Below are 16,938 nucleotides of genomic sequence, written 5' to 3'. Positions count from 1 at the left end.
AATCCAGATGGCTCGCTGTCCCAGGCAGCCATGATGCAGAGTGCTTTGGCTAAGGAGAGGAGGGAGGTGAAGCAGGCTCAGCGAATGGCTGAGATGGACTGCATACCTATCGGTCTCAACAAGCACTGGGTAGACCCCCTGCCTGACTGTAAGGGCCTGGACCACACACAAACATTGCATTAGGGATGCAGACATACAGTATGCTTTCCAACAATGCGATTTACCTCTGGACTTCCACCTCATGCTTTCATTTCTGCCCTCCATATGGTGACTACCGCATATTAAAACACAGTCCTGTCTGAGCCAAAACATCAGACATCTTCCAGTGTAGCAGCAGCAGCCCTCGGGGTTAGCAGGGCTGGAGATCTCTGGTATTTGGTATTTTGTTAGGATCTCCATTAGCTGTTGCAAAAGCAGCAGCTACTCTTCATGGGGTTCACACAAAACATGAAGCATGATATAATACTGAACATTAATAGACAAGAACAGCTCAAGGACAGAACTACATAAATAGTTATCTGGTTTCCTTTAGCATCCTAACAGGCCGGATAGAGTGTGCTGTGTCCTCCATGGGTGTAAAGGTTCCTGCCAGGGCCCTAGACTCGGGCTGGCTCACCAGTCATCTGAAGGGGTGGAGGTTAAATATCATGCCAGTTCATCTCAATTAAAGACACTTCCCTCTTACACAGTTGATGGAAGGCAGATTGCAGCCAACATGAGAGGAATCGGCATGATGCCAGACGGCGTCCCGGAGTGGAAGAAACATGCCTTTGGGGGCAACCAGGCCTCTTATGGCAAGAAGACAGCGATGTCCATCCTGGAGCAGAGAGAGAGCCTGCCCATCTACAAGCTAAAAGAGCAGCTCATACAGGTCAGTAATTGTAATTGCCCTATAGGGAGAAATAAAGTTGTTGTCAACATTGCTTTATTTCTAATGTTACCCTACTTCAATATTACTTCAACCGTTTCAATTATACATTTTATCTGACTTTGGTCACCTCTCTTTTGCATTATTACAGGCTGTCCACGATAATCAGATCCTGATTGTGGTTGGAGAGACTGGCTCTGGGAAAACGACCCAGATCACCCAGTACCTGGCCGAGGCGGGCTACACCGCTCGGGGGAAGATCGGCTGCACTCAGCCCCGTCGTGTGGCAGCCATGTCTGTGGCCAAGAGAGTCTCTGAAGAGTACGGTTGCTGTCTGGGCCAGGAGGTGAGTGAGCAGTTTTACCTTGGTATTCCTTTTGATTTGCTTGTAGACAATGACATCCTTTTTTGAGGGACCTCTCACCTCTCAATTCTTTTCCACACCAGGTGGGCTACACAATCCGTTTTGAGGACTGCACCAGCCCTGAGACGGTGATCAAGTACATGACACATGGTATGCTGCAGAGGGAATGTCTGATAGATCCAGACATGGGTCAGTACACCCTCATCATGCTTGACGAGGCCCACGAGAGGACTATCCATACTGACGTGCTCTTTGGTCTACTCAAGAAGGTATACTGGGTCTTGTTCATAACAGAACAGTGTGAATATTTCCTTGACTGTGTGTTAATTCATTTGAATTCTCTGTCAATTTCAGACAGTGAAGAAACGTCCAGACATGAAGCTGATTGTGTCCTCAGCAACACTAGATGCTGTTAAGTTCTCCCAGTACTTCTTCGAGGCGCCCATCTTTACCATCCCAGGACGTACCTATCCAGTGGAGGTGCTCTACTGCAAAGAGCCTGAGACAGACTACCTGGACGCTAGTCTCATCACCGTCATGCAGATCCACCTGACCGAGCCCCCAGGTACGTTTCAAACACGGTTACAATGCATACGTCCGCAATGTCTAAACTCCTTCACCTGCGTTAGACGCAAATCCTTGATTGACATCCATAGTAAAGGATTCGGCCATTAGTGACTCATTGTCCTCTCTCGCTCCTTCTTTGCAGGTGATGTCCTGGTGTTTCTGACGGGTCAGGAGGAGATTGACACAGCATGTGAAATCTTGTATGAACGGATGAAGTCTCTGGGACCTGAAGTGCCTGAACTCATCATCCTACCTGTCTACTCTGCACTGCCAAGCGAGATGCAGACCCGTATCTTTGACCCTGCTCCCGCCGGCAGCAGAAAGGTATCAGAAGTGCCCACCCTAACACAAACCAGAACGGTCCCAAAAACACATACACACTCTTCTACTGCCACACATGCCCGATATCAGAGGTAGGACTAAGCCTAATCATTTTGTGTTATTTGATTCTGCAGGTAATAATTGCCACTAACATTGCTGAGACATCTCTGACCATTGATGGGATCTACTATGTGGTGGACCCAGGCTTTGTGAAGCAGAATGTCTACAATTCCAAGACTGGCGTCGACCAATTAGTGGTGACCCCCATATCACAGGTAGGTTGAATAAGACATATGCAGATATCATTAATCGTACATGGAGAAGGAACACTGAAAACATTAAAAACACCTGCTCTTTCCATGACATAGACTGACCAGGTGAATCCAGGTGAAAGCTATGATCCTTATTGATGTCTCTTGTAAAATCCACTTCAATCAGTGTAGATAAAGGGGAGGAGACAGGTTGAAGAAGGATTTTTAAGCCTTGGGACAATTGAGACATGGATTGTGTGTGTTTCATTCAGAGGGTGAATGGGTAAGACAAAATATTTAAGTGCCTTTGAACGGGGTATGGTAGTAGGTGCCAGGCGCAACAGTTTCCCATGTGTATCAAGAATGGTCCACCACCCAAAGGACATCCAGCCAACTTAACACAACTGTGGGAAGCATTGGAGTCAACATGGGCCAGCATCCCTGTGGAATGCTTTCGACACCTTGTAGAGTCCATGCCCTGATGAATTGAGGCTGTTCTGGGTGCGAAGGTGCAACTCAATATTAGGACGGTGTCCTTAATGTTTTGTACACTCCGTGTACTTTGTGTTGTCCAGAGCATTGAAATCCAATCTAAATGAATTGCTTTCTCTATCTTTCTCAGGCCCAAGCCAAGCAACGTTCTGGAAGAGCTGGAAGAACTGGCCCTGGGAAATGCTACCGGCTATTTACAGAGAGAGCCTACAGAGACGAGATGCTCACCAGCAATGTGCCTGAGATCCAGAGAACTAACCTGGCCAGTACCATGCTGTCTCTCAAGGTCCTAAGAAGTTACTGTAACCATGGGCCCTCATTAACACTGCAACACCTTTTTCTAAATATATTATATATACAGTGGGGGAAAAAAGTATTTAGTCAGCCACCAATTGTGCAAGTTCTCCCACTTAAAAAGATGAGAGAGGCCTGTACTTTTCATTATAGGTACACGTCAACTATGACAGACAAATTGAGATTTTTTTTTCCAGAAAATCACATTGTATGATTTTTTATGAATTTATTTGCAAATTATGGTGGAAAATAAGTATTTGGTCACCTACAAACAAACAAGATTTCTGGCTCTCACAGACCTGTAACTTCTTCTTTAAGAGGCTCCTCTGTCCTCCACTCGTTACCTGTATTAATGGCACCTGTTTGAACTTGTTATCAGTATAAAAGACACCTGTCCACAACCTCAAACAGTCACACTCCAAACTCCACTATGGCCAAGACCAAAGAGCTGTCAAAGGACACCAGAAACAAAATTGTAGACCTGCACCAGGCTGGGAAGACTGAATCTGCAATAGGTAAGCAGCTTGGTTTGAAGAAATCAACTGTGGGAGCAATTATTAGGAAATGGAAGACATACAAGACCACTGATAATCTCCCTCGATCTGGGGCTCCACGCGCAAGATCTCACCCCGTGGGGTCAAAATGATCACAAGAACGGTGAGCAAAAATCCCAGAACCACACGGGGGGACCTAGTGAATGACCTGCAGAGAGCTGGGACCAAAGTAACAAAGCCTACCATCAGTAACACACTACGCCGCCAGGGACTCAAATCCTGCAGTGCCAGACGTGTCCCCCTGCTTAAGCCAGTACATGTCCAGGCCCGTCTGATGTTTGCTAGAGTGCATTTGGATGATCCAGAAGAGGATTGGGAGAATGTCATATGGTCAGATGAAACCAAAATAGAACTTTTTGGTAAAAACTCAACTCGTCGTGTTTGGAGGACAAAGAATGCTGAGTTGCACCCAAAGAACACCATACCTACTGTGAAGCATGGGGGTGGAAACATCATGCTTTGGGGCTGTTTTTCTGCAAAGGGACCAGGATGACTGATCTGTGTAAAGGAAAGAATGAATGGGGCCATGTATCGTGAGATTTTGAGTGAAAACCTCCTTCCATCAGCAAGGGCATTGAAGATGAAACGTGGCTGGGTCTTTCAGCATGACAATGATCCCAAACACACCGCCCGGGCAACGAAGGAGTGGCTTCGTAAGAAGCATTTCAAGGTCCTGGAGTGGCCTAGCCAGTCTCCAGATCTCAACCCCATAGAAAATCTTTGGAGGGAGTTGAAAGTCCGTGTTGCCCAGCGACAGCCCCAAAACATCACTGCTCTAGAGGAGATCTGCATGGAGGAATGGGCCAAAATATCAGCAACAGTGTGTGAAAACCTTGTGAAGACTTACAGAAAACGTTTGACCTGTGTCATTGCCAACAAAGGGTATATAACAAAGTATTGAGAAACTTTTGTTATTGACCAAATACTTATTTTCCACCATAATTTGCAAATAAATTCATAAAAAATCCTACAATGTGATTTTCTGGGAAAAAAAATCTCGTTTTGTCTGTCATAGTTGACGTGTACCTATGATTTAAATTACAGGCCTCTCTCATCTTTTTAAGTGGGAGAACTTGCACAATTGGTGGCTGACTAAATACTTTTTTTCCCCACTGTATATATTTTCTTGTATTATGCCCCTAGCCCCCTCTCCCCTGGTTGGAGGACTTGGTGGAAAACATTAACATTCAGTGAATATATATACTGTGATTTCAGAAAGTATTCAGACCCCTTCCCTTTTTCCACATTTTGTTACGTTACAGCCTTATTCCTAAAATGGATTAAATAACTAAAAAATCATCATCAATCTACACACAATACCCCATAATGACAAACCGAAAACAGGTTTTTAGACATTTTTGCAAATGTATTATAAATAAAAAACAGAAATACCTTATTTATTCAGATCCTTTGCTATGAGACTCAAAATTGAGCTCAGGTGCATCCTGTTTCCATTGATCATCCTTGAGATGTTTCTACAACCTGATTGGAGTCCACCTGTGGTAAATTCTATTGATTTGAAATTATTTGGAAAGGAACACACCTGTCTATACAAGGTCCCACAGTTGACAGTGTTTGTCAGAGCAAAAACCAAGCCATGAGGTCCAAGGAATTGTCCGTAGTGCTCCAAGACAGGATTGTGTCGAGGCACAGATCTGGGGAAGGGTACCAAAATCTTTCTGCAGCATTGAAGGTCCCAAATAAAACAGTGGCCTCCATCATTCTTAAATGGAAGAAGTTTGGAACCACCAAGACTCTTCCTAGAGCTGGCCACCCGGCCAACCTGAGCAATCGGGGGAGAAGGGCCTTGGTCAGGGAGGTGACCAAGAACCCGATGGTCACTCTGACAGAGCTCCAGTAGTCCTCTGTGGAGATGGGTGAACCTTCAAAAGGACAGCCATCTCTGCAGCACTCTACCAATCAGGCCTTTATGGTAAAGTGGCCAGACGGAAGCCACTCCTCAGTAAAAGGCACATAACAGCCCGCTTGTAGTTTGCCAAAAGGCACCTAAAGACTCTCAGACCATGACAAAAAAGATTCTCTGGTCGGATGAAACCAAGATTGAACTCTTTGACCTGAATGCCAAGCGTCACGTCTGGAGGAAACCTGGCACCATCGCTATGGTGAAGCATGGTGGTGGCAGCATCATGCTGTGGGGATGTTTTTCAGCCGCAGGGAACGAGGGAAAGATAAACGGAGCAAAGTACAGAGAGATCCTTGATCCAGAGCGCTCAGGTCCTCAGACTGGGGCGACGGTTCACCTTCCAACAGGACAACGACCCTAAGCACACAGCCAAGACAACGCAGGAGTGGCTTAAGGGCAAGTCTCTCTGGAGAGACCTGAAAATAACTGTGCAGCGACGCTCCCCATCCAACCTGACAGAGCTTGAGAGGAACTGCAGAGAAGAATGGGAGAAACTCCCCAAATACAAGTGTGCCAAGCTTGTAGCGTCATACCCAACAAGACTCGAGGCTGTAGTCGCTGCCAAAGGTGCTTCAACAAAGTACTGAGTAAAGGCTCTGAATACTTATGTAAATGTGATATTTACGTTTTTTTAAATGATAAATTAGCGAACATTTCTAAAAACCAGTTTTTGCTTTGTCATTATGGGGTATTGTGTGTAGATTGATTTGGAGAAAAAACTATTAAATCAATTTTAGAATAAGGCTGTAACGTAACAAAATGTGGAAAAAGTCAAGGCCTCTGAACACTTTCCGAAGGCACTGTATATACACACACACATATATACAGTGGGGAGAACAAGTATTTGATACACTGCCAATTTTGCAGGTTTTACTACTTACAAAGCATGTAGAGGTCTGTAATTTGTATCATAGGTACACTTCAACTGTGAGAGACGGAATCTAAAACAAAAATCCAGAAAATCACATTGTATGATTTTTAAGTAATTAATTTGCATTTTATTGCATGACATAAGTATTTGATCACCTACCAACCAGTAAGAATTCCGGCTCTCACAGACCTGTTAGTTTTTCTTTAAGAAGCCCTCCTGTTCTCCACTCATTACCTGTATTAACTGCACCTGTTTGAACTCGTTACCTGTATAAAAGACACCTGTCCACACACTCAATCAAACAGACTCCAACCTCTCCACAATGGCCAAGACCAGAGAGCTGTGTAAGGACATCAGGGATACAATTGTAGACCTGCACAAGGCTGGGATGGGCTACAGGACAATAGGCAAGCAGCTTGGTGAGAAGGCAACAACTGTTGGCGCAATTATTAGAAAATGGAAGAAGTTCAAGATGACGGTCAATCACCCTCGGTCTGGGGCTCCATGCAAGATCTCACCTCGTGGGTCATCAATGATCATGAGGAAGGTGAGGGATCAGCCCAGAACTACACGGCAGGACCTGGTCAATGACCTGAAGAGAGCTGGGACCACAGTCTCAAAGAAAACCATTAGTAACACACTACGCTCTCATGGATTAAAATCCTGCGACGCACGCAAGGTCCCCCTGCTCAAGCCAGCGCATGTCCAGGCCCGTCTGAAGTTTGCCAATGACCATCTGGATGATCCAGAAGAGGAATGGGAGAAGGTCATGTGGTCTGATGAGACAAAAATTGAGCTTTTTGGTCTAAACTCCACTCGCCGTGTTTGGAGGAAGAAGAAGGATGAGTACAACCCCAAGAACACCATCCCAACCGTGAAGCATGGAGGTGGAAACATAATTCTTTGGGGATGCTTTTCTGCAAAGGGGACAGGACGACTGCACTGTATTGAGGGGAGGATGGATGGGGCCATGTATCGTGAGATCTTGGCCAACAACCTCCTTCCCTCAGTAAGAGCATTGAAGATGGGTCGTGGCTGGGTCTTCCAGCATGACAACGACCCGAAACACACAGCCAGGGCAACTAAGGAGTGGCTCCGTAAGAAGAATCTCAAGGTCCTGGAGTGACCTAGCCAGTCTCCAGACCTGAACCCAATAGAAAATCTTTGGAGGGAGCTGAAAGTCCGTATTGCCCAGCGACAGCCCCCGAAACCTGAAGGATCTGGAGAAGGTCTCTATGGAGGAGTGGGCCAAAATCCCTGCTGCAGTGTGTGCAAACCTGGTCAAGACCTACAGGAAACGTATGATCTCTGTAATTGCAAACAAAGGTTTCTGTACCAAATATTAAGTTCTGCTTTTCTGATGTATCAAATACTTATGTCATGCAATAAAATGCAAATTAATTACTTAAAAATCATACAATGTGATTTTCTGGATTTTTGTTTTAGATTCCGTCTCTCACAGTTGAAGTGTACCTATGATAAAAAATTACAGACCTCTACATGCTTTGTAAGTAGGAAAACCTGCAAAATCGGCAGTGTATCAAATACTTGTTCTCCCCACTGTGTGTGTGTGTATATATATATATCATATATATATATATATATATATATATATATATATATATATATATATATATATATATATATATATATATATATATATATATATATATATATATATATATATACACTACCGTTCAAAAGTTTGGGGTCACTTAGAAATTTCATTTTTTTCCATGAAAACATACATGAAATGAGTTTGAATAGGAAATATAGCAAAATTAATAGGAAATGTAGTCATTGAGGTTAGAAATAATGATTTTTAATTAAAATAATTGTGTCCTTCAAACTTTGCTTTCGTCAAAGAATCCTCAATTTGCAGCAATTACAGCCTTGCAGACCTTTGGCATTCTAGTTGTCAATTTGATGAGGTAATCTGAAAAGATTTCACCCCATGCTTCCTGAAGCACCTCCCACAAGTTTGATTGGCTTTATGGGCACTTCTTACGTACCATACGGTCAAGCTGCTCCCACAACAGCTCAATAGGGATCCGGTGACTGTGCTGGCCACTCCGTTATAGACAGAATACCAGCTGACTGCTTCTTCCGTAAATAGTTATTGCATAGTTTGGAGCTGTGCATTGTCCTGTTGTAGGAGGAAATTGGCTCCAATCAAGCGCTTTCCACAGGGTATGGCATGGCGTTGCTAAATGGAGTGATAGCCTTCTTTCTTCAAGATCCCTTTTACCCTGTACAAATCTCCCACTTTACGACCACCAAAGCACCCCCAGACCATCACATTGCCTCCACCATGCTTGACAGATGGCATCAAGCACTCCTCCAGCATCTTTAAATTTGGTCTGCGTCTCACAAATGTTCTTCTTTGTGATCCGAACACCTCAAACTTTGATTCGTCTGTCCATAACACTTTTTTCCAATCTTCCTCTGTCCAGTGTCTGTGTTCTTTTGCCCATCTTAATCTTTTCTTTTTATTGGCCAGTTTGAGATGTGGCTTTTTCTTTGCAACTCTGCCTAGAAGGTCAGCATCCCTGAGTCGCCTCTTCACTGTTGACGTTGAGACTGGTGTTTTGCGGGTACTATTTAATGAAGCCAGTTGAGGACCTGTGAGGCGTCTGTTTCTCAAACTAGACACTAATGTATTTGTCCTCTTGCTCAGTTGTGCACCGGGGCCTCCCACTCCTCTTTCTATTCTGATTAGAGCCAGTTTGCGCTGTTCTGTGAAGGTAGTACACAGCGTTGTACGAGATCTTCAGTTTCTTGGCAATTTCTCGCATGGAATAGCCTTCATTTCTCAGAACAAGAATAGACAGACGAGTTTCAGAAGAAAGTTCTTTGTTTCTGGCCATTTTGAGCCTGTAATCCAGGGTTCTTCAATTCCGGTCCTGGAGGGCCGAAACACCTCTGTTTTTCATCCTCTCCTTCTAATCAGGGGTTAATTCAGACCTGGGACACCAGGTGAGTGCAATTAACTACCAGGTATAAATAAAAAACAGAAGTGTTTCGGCCCTCCAGGACCGGAATTGAAGAACCCTGCTGTAATCGAACCCACAATTGCTGATGCTACAGATACTCAAGAAGGCCAGTTGTATTGCTTCTTTAATCAGCACAACAGTTTTCAGCTGTGCTAACATAATTGCGAAAGGGTTTTCTAATGATCATTTAGCCTTTTAAAATGCTCAACTTGGATTAGCAAACACAACGTGCCATTGGAACACAGGACTGATGGTTGCTGATAATGGGCCTCTGTACGCCTTTGTAGATATTCCATTAAAAATCAGCCGTTTCTAGCTACAATAGCCATTTACAGCATTAACAATGTCTACACTGTATTTCTGATCAATTTGATGTTATTTTAATCGACAAAAAAATTGCTTTTCTTTTGAAAACAAGGACATTTCTAAGTGACCCCAAACTTTTGAACGGTAGTGTGTGTGTATGTATGTATATATATATATATATATATATATATATATATATTATAATATATACACTCTGTTCTTCCAATGTCATCCCTTCATTTCCCTCTCTCCATACTTCCTTCAGGCCATGGGCATCAATGACCTGCTATCGTTTGATTTCATGGACGCGCCACCCATGGAGACAATGATCACAGCTATGGAGATGCTCTACACTTTAGGGGCTCTGGATGACGAGGGGTTACTCACTCGCCTTGGACGCAGGGTAAGATGGAGTATGGAACAACAAGCTATCTATTCGAGAGACTGAAGATGTAAATCAGGCAAGCAATTCTATTTGAATTGTTGCAGTAGTTAATATTCTAAATTGAAAAACATGCATTACAATTGGGCAGTTTATGGTCAGTGAATTGTCGGAGTTAAAATTGACTTGACCCCAACCACAATATTGTTGTAATGAGTGTGGTTAAATGCATGCTATACACTCTTCCCCATTCCTCTCCCTCTGTCTCTATGTTTGTAACAGATGGCTGAGTTCCCTCTGGAGCCCATGTTGTGTAAGATGCTGATCATGTCCGTCCACCTGGGCTGCAGTGAGGAGATGCTCACCATCGTCTCCATGCTGTCTGTGCAGAACGTCTTCTACAGGCCCAAGGTACAGCAAATCACAGGTCCATAAATACTGTGTAACCATGGCTATTAGTGATGTCCAGGCCAGTGTGTTAACTGAAATATCACATAAAAAGCATGGACGGATAACATACATAACCTTCTGCAGCTCGACAATGGTAGTAGCTATTCAAATTGGAATACATTTCTCTACTGTGTCTGCAAATACTGTTTTGTAATAAAACATTGACGCCAATATCATGTTCAATGTTGTTAGCTTTCAAACTAGCTAGCTAACCAATTACCTGTAAGTCAGCCTCACATTCTGGTAATTTTGACTGCAAATATTGAATGTTACATTACTTAATAAGATACATCTCTCTCAGATTGGTTTCAAATGGGCACATATCAACTTCATTATACAGCACACGTATTAGCTAATAGCTACCGATGCTAGTACGCTAGCTAGCAGAAGCCAAGCTAGCATCAAAGTAAAATGTTACTCAAATCAATCAAATAAATGTGTATTTGTCACATGCTTCGTAAACAACAGGTGTAGACTAACAGTGAAACGCTTACGGGTCCTTTTCCAACAATGCAGAGATAAAGATACATATATATATATATATATATATATATATATATTCATTCCAGGGTTTTTCTTTATTTTTACTATTTTCTACATTGTAAAATAATAGTGAAGACATCAAAACTATGAAATAACACATATGGAATCATGTAGTAACCAAAAAAGTGTTAAACAAATCAAAATATATTTTATATTTGAGATTCTTCAAAGTAGCCACCCTTTGCCTTGATGACAGCTTTGCACACTCTTGGCATTCCAGCTTCATGAGGAATGCTTTTCCAACAGTCTTGAAGGAGTTCCCACATATGCTGAGCGCTTGTTGGCTGCTTTTCCTTCACTCTGCGGTCCAACTCATCTCAAACCATCTCAATTGAGTTGAGGTCGGGTGATTGTGGAGGCCAGGTCATCTGATGCAGCACTCCATCACTCTCCTTGGTCAAATAGCCCTTACACAGCCTGGAGGTGTGTTTTGGGTCATTGTCCTGTTGAAAAACAAATGATAGTCCCACTAAGCACAAACCAGATGGGATGGTGTATTGCTGTGGTAGTCATGCTGGTTAAGTGTGCCTTGAATTCTAAATAAATCACAGATAGTATCACCAGCAAAGCACCATCACACCTCCTCCTCCATACTTCACGGTGGGAACCACACATGCGGAGATCATCCGTTCACCTACTCTGCGTCTCACAAAGACGCGGCGGTTGGAACCAAAGGACAGATTTCCACCGGTCTAATGTCCATTGCTTGTGTTTCTTGGCCCAAGCAAGTCTCTTCTTCTTATTGGTGTCCTTTAGGAGTTGTTTCTTTGCAGCAATTCGACCATAAAGGCCTGATTACGCAGTCGCCTCTGAACAGTTGATGTTGAGATGTGTCTCTTACTTGAGGTGCAGTTAACTCTAATGAACTTATCCTCTGCAGCAGAGGTAACTCTGGCTGTTCCTTTCCTGTGGCGGTCCTCATGAGAGCCAGTTTCATTATAGCTCTTGATGGTTTTTGCGACTGCACTTGAAGAAACTTTGAAAGTTCTTGACATTTACCAGATTGGCTGACCTTCATGTCTTAAAGTAATGATGGACTGTCGTTTCTCTTTGCTTATTTGAGCTGTTCTTGCCATAATATGGACTTGGTCTTTTACCAAATAGGACTATCTTCTGTATACAAGCCCTACCTTGTCACAACACAGCTGACTGGCTCAAACGCATTAAGAAGGAAAGAAATTCCACAAATTAACTTTTTAGAAGGCACACCTGTTAATTGAAATGCATTCCAGGTGACTACCTCATGAAGCTGGTTGAGAGAATGCCAAGAGTGGTCAAAGCTGTCATCAAGGCAAAGAATCTAAAATCTGGCCTCCACAATCACCCGACCTCAACCCAATTGAGATGGTCCTTCAAGACTGTTGGAAAAGCATTCCAGGTGAAGCTGGTTGAGAGAATGCCAAGAGTGTGGAAAGCTGTCATCAAGGCAAAGGGTGGCTACTTTTAAGAATTTGTTTAACACTTTTTTTGGTAACTACATGATTCCATATGTGTTATTTCATAGTTTTGATGTCTTCACTATTATTCTAAAATGTAGAAAATAGTAAAAATAAAGAAAAACCCTGGAATGGGTAGGTGTGTCCAAACTTTTGACTGGTACTGTATATATTAAATAAATAAACAAACAGTGACAGATGAAATACATACACAAAAAATACAGAAATATGTCTGACAAAACTGTTCTTGGTTGTCTCGTTGGCTAACAAAATATATTATTACAACTTGGAGATATAGGTGTTGGATTTAGTTTGTTTACTAAAATTGTAATGGTTTTCACTCTATTGCAAATCGCAGTTGATGGTTCACCTTTGCCGCGCAAATGTGAAAGCTCGAGCCATTGTGTGCGTGCACCCTCTGTAGGATTTGAATACCCTTGGGCAGGTTGGTTCATGGGTTTACAACTAGAATCAACTGCTATCACAGCTATCACATTTGTTGATTGTGGTGAATTATGGTTGACTGACTTCCCTAACTTGTCATATGTTGAAACCTCAGACCATAATGAGACAGTTGTAGCCTAATGTGATTTCATGTTGATCAGTTGGTGGCCAGTCCTTATAGTCATTTTATTCTCTGTCTCTCAGGACAAGCAGCAGATGGCTGACCAGAAGAAGGCCAAGTTCCACCAGGCCGAAGGAGACCACCTTACTCTGCTGGCTGTCTATAACTCCTGGAAGAACAACAAGTTCTCCAACCCCTGGTGCTTTGAGAACTTCATCCAGGCCCGTTCCTTGCGCAGAGCCATGGATATCCGCAAACAGATGCTGGGTATCATGGACAGGTAGGACACTCATCATAAGCATATGTAATTAATTCTATATCCGGCAGTTCTCAAATGGTAGCTTTACTTGTAAGTCATATTAATCCTGTGACTCAAAGACGCAATCTCTAGGGCACAACATTTTAGAGAAATAAGCTTTTTGTGCGTATGGAACATTTCTGGGATCTTTTATTTCAGCTCATGAGACATTGGACCAACACTTGTTGCATTTATAGTTTTGTTCAGTATACTTAATAGAAAATCTATAGTCTTTACTGTATCAATATGTCAGACATAGGGTGAATTATTGGAGTCTTACTTTGACCTGTTCTTTCAGGCATAAACTGGACATGGTGTCTTGTGGAAAGGCCACAGTGCGCATACAGAAGGCCATCTGCAGTGGTTTCTTCCGGAACGCAGCCAAAAAGGATCCCCAGGAGGGCTACCGTACCCTCATTGACCAGCAGGTGGTGTACATACACCCCTCCAGTTCCCTGTTCAACCGCCAGCCTGAGTGGTGAGTCTATAACCGTGGGGGGCTATAGGCATAGTCACAAGTTTACGTTGACTATCATCAATTGTTACTTGTAAAAGTTTTTGACATCCTTGCCTGTATGTAGTAGAGTCATTGTATAGACCATACATTTTTGGAAAGTAAAGAGTACTGTATGAGTATATAGACCATGATACTTTTTAAATATATATGATCAGGCAATAGAGCTACAGAAAGATTAAAAACGTGCTCTTCTGTACACTAATTTCCCCCACTCCTTTCATCCCCATATCGCCAGGTTGGTGTACCATGAGTTGGTGCTGACTACTAAGGAGTACATGCGGGAGGTGACCACCATTGACCCACGCTGGCTGGTAGAGTTCTCGCCGGCCTTCTTTAAAGTAGCCGATCCCACGCGTCTCAGCAAACAGAAAAAGATGCAGCGCCTCGAGCCCCTCTACAACCGTTACGAAGAGCCCAACGCTTGGCGAATCTCCCGCGCCTTCCGCAGGAAGTAGAGGTGTATCCCTTTGCCCTTACACACAGGCTCACACCACAGCAAGAGAGAGAGGGAGACTGTCATTGACAACTGGTTGAGAAATACCAGGCCATTGTTCCTTTCTGTGTTCCTACAGAGTCATTTGGCTTCATGGTTCAATGTCAGTTAACTTACCTCCCTCAGACTTTTGGCCCGTATATGACCCAAAAGTTCGTTTTTGCCCAGTGTATAAATTACCTCAAAACCGAACATCACGGAGTCCCTCAAAGAAAATGACTATTAAGTGAATAGGAAGGAGACTGGGCACTGTAAGTGGGCAGTAATCTAATCAGTCAGTGGAAGTCTGTCTGTTTTTGAGGACACGATGCTCAGAGTCCGTTTAGTCTAGAGATCTCATGTAATATAGTTTATATCTAGGGAAATGGATCGGACTTTGATTGTAGTCAGCAATTACCAGATCTGTGGTTTCATTAAGATGGCGGAAATGTAAGCGAACTGAAATGAGTGATTTCTAAATTACCATATTCTTCCATATTAAATATTGGATGGTCTCATGTCTGCTGTTTTTGTCTTGTTGCTGTTATGTTATAATTAAACTGTCATGGTCTGCCAATGATAGGAATGGAAAGTATAGTACAGACAAGTTACAGAATTGGCCCTTGCAGAACTACCATCAAAAGTCAACTGATCATTCCATTTATGAATGTTCAGGTGTCCCATTGCAGCTGTGTGTGCAGATACAGTGCCTTCGGAAAGTTTTCAGACCCCTTGACTTTTTCCACATTTCGTTACGTTACAGCCTTATTCTAAAATGGATTTAAATAGTTTTCCCCCCTCATCAATCTACACAATACCCCATAATGACAAAGCAAAAACAGATGTTTAGAAATATTTAAAAAAATATATATATATATATATATATCACATTTACATAAGACCCTTTACTCAGCACTTTGTTGAAGCACCTTTAGCAGAGATTACAACCTCGAGTCTTCTTGGGTATGACGCTACAAGCTTGGCACACCTGTATTTGGGGAGTTTTCCCATTCTTCTCTGCAGATCCTCTCAAGCTCTGTCAGGTTGGATGGTGAGCATCGCTGCACAGCTATTTTCAGGTCTCTCCAGAGATGTTCGATCGGGTTCAAGTCCGGGCTGGGCCACTTAAGACATTCAGAAACTTGTCCCGAAGCCACTCCTGCGTTGTCTTGGCTGTGTGCTTAGGGTCGTTGTCCTGTCTTCGTCCCAGTCTGAGGTCCTGAGCGCTCTGGAGCAGATTTTCATCAAGGATCTCTCTGTACTTTGCTCCGTTCATCTTTCCCTCAATCCTGACTAGTCTCACAGACCCTGCCGCTGAAAAACAACCCCACAGCATGATGCTGCCACCACCATGCTTCACCGTAGGGATGGTGCCAGGTTTCCTCCAGATGTGACGCTTGGCATTCACGCCAAAGAGTTCAATCTTGGTTTCATCAGACCAGAGAATCTTGTTTCTCATGGTCTGGGAGTCCTTTAGGTGCCTTTTGGCAAACTCCAACGTGCTGTCATGTGCCTTTTACTGAGGAGTGGCTTCCGTCTGGCCAATCTACCATAAAGGCCTGATTGGTGGAGTGCTGCAGAGATGGTTGTCCTTCTGGAAGGTTCTCCCATCTCCACAGAGGAACTCTGGAACTCTGTCAGAGTGACCATCGGGTTCTTGGTCACCTCCCTGACCAAGGCCCTTCTCCCCCGATTGCTCAGTTTGGCCGGGCAGCCAGCTCTAGGAAGAGTCTTGGTGGTTCTAAACTTCTTCCATTTAAGAATGATGGAGGCCACTGTGTTCTTGGGGACCGTCAATGCTGCAGAAATCTTTGGGTACCCTTCCCCAGATCTGTGCCGCGACACAATCCTGTCTCAGCGCTCTACGGACAATTCCTTGATCCTCATGGCTTGGTTTTTGCTCTGACATGCACTGTCAACTGTGGGACTTTATATAGACAGGTGTGTGCCTTTACACATTTTACATTTACATCATTTAGCAGACGCTCTCATCCAGAGCGACTTACAAATTGGTGCATTCAACTTATGATAGCCAGTGGGACAACCACCTTTTTATTTTATTTTATGGGGGGGTGGGGGAAGAAGGATTACTTTATACTATTCCTGGTATTCCTTAAAGAGGTAGGGTTTCAAGTGTCTCCGGAAGGTGGTCAGTGACTCCGCTGTCGTGGGGGAGCTTGTTCCACCATTGGGGTGCCAGAGCAGCGAATAGCAATGACTGGGCTGAGCGGGAACTGTGCTTCCGTAGAGGTAGGGGAGCTAGCAGGCCAGAGGTGGATGAACGTAGTGCCCTCGTTTGGGTGTAGGGTCTGATCAGAACCTGAAGGTAAGGAGGTGCCGTTCCCCTCACAGCTCTGGTCTTGTAGTAGATGCGAGCCAGAGTGTGCAGAGGAGCAGGGTGACATGAGAGAACTTGGGAAGGTTGAACACCAGACGGGCTGCAGCGTTCTGGATAAGTTGTAGGGGTTTA

General features: G+C 43.7%; 1 protein-coding gene across 2 annotated transcripts in view; it reads left to right on the top strand.

Annotated features, from left to right (window-relative positions):
* LOC121547291 (ATP-dependent RNA helicase DHX8) overlaps window positions 1-14,986 on the top strand; it is a 28,539-nt gene extending 13,553 nt beyond the window's left edge. For both annotated transcript variants that reach the window (XM_041858471.2, XM_041858472.2), the window contains 13 exons: window positions 1-148; window positions 690-871; window positions 1,020-1,214; window positions 1,316-1,501; window positions 1,587-1,797; window positions 1,942-2,123; window positions 2,255-2,395; window positions 2,994-3,149; window positions 10,071-10,208; window positions 10,470-10,598; window positions 13,265-13,461; window positions 13,778-13,957; window positions 14,232-14,986. In XM_041858471.2, the coding sequence (XP_041714405.1) occupies window positions 1-148; window positions 690-871; window positions 1,020-1,214; window positions 1,316-1,501; window positions 1,587-1,797; window positions 1,942-2,123; window positions 2,255-2,395; window positions 2,994-3,149; window positions 10,071-10,208; window positions 10,470-10,598; window positions 13,265-13,461; window positions 13,778-13,957; window positions 14,232-14,451 (2,265 nt within the window). In that variant the 3' untranslated portion in view covers window positions 14,452-14,986. The remainder of the gene's footprint in view (window positions 149-689; window positions 872-1,019; window positions 1,215-1,315; window positions 1,502-1,586; window positions 1,798-1,941; window positions 2,124-2,254; window positions 2,396-2,993; window positions 3,150-10,070; window positions 10,209-10,469; window positions 10,599-13,264; window positions 13,462-13,777; window positions 13,958-14,231) is intronic.
* Window positions 14,987-16,938: the final 1,952 nt, after the last annotated feature.

This window comes from Coregonus clupeaformis, chromosome 31 (assembly GCF_020615455.1).
Source record: "Coregonus clupeaformis isolate EN_2021a chromosome 31, ASM2061545v1, whole genome shotgun sequence".
Lineage (NCBI taxonomy): Eukaryota > Metazoa > Chordata > Actinopteri > Salmoniformes > Salmonidae > Coregonus > Coregonus clupeaformis.
This window is presented reverse-complemented; position numbering and strand designations above follow the sequence as displayed.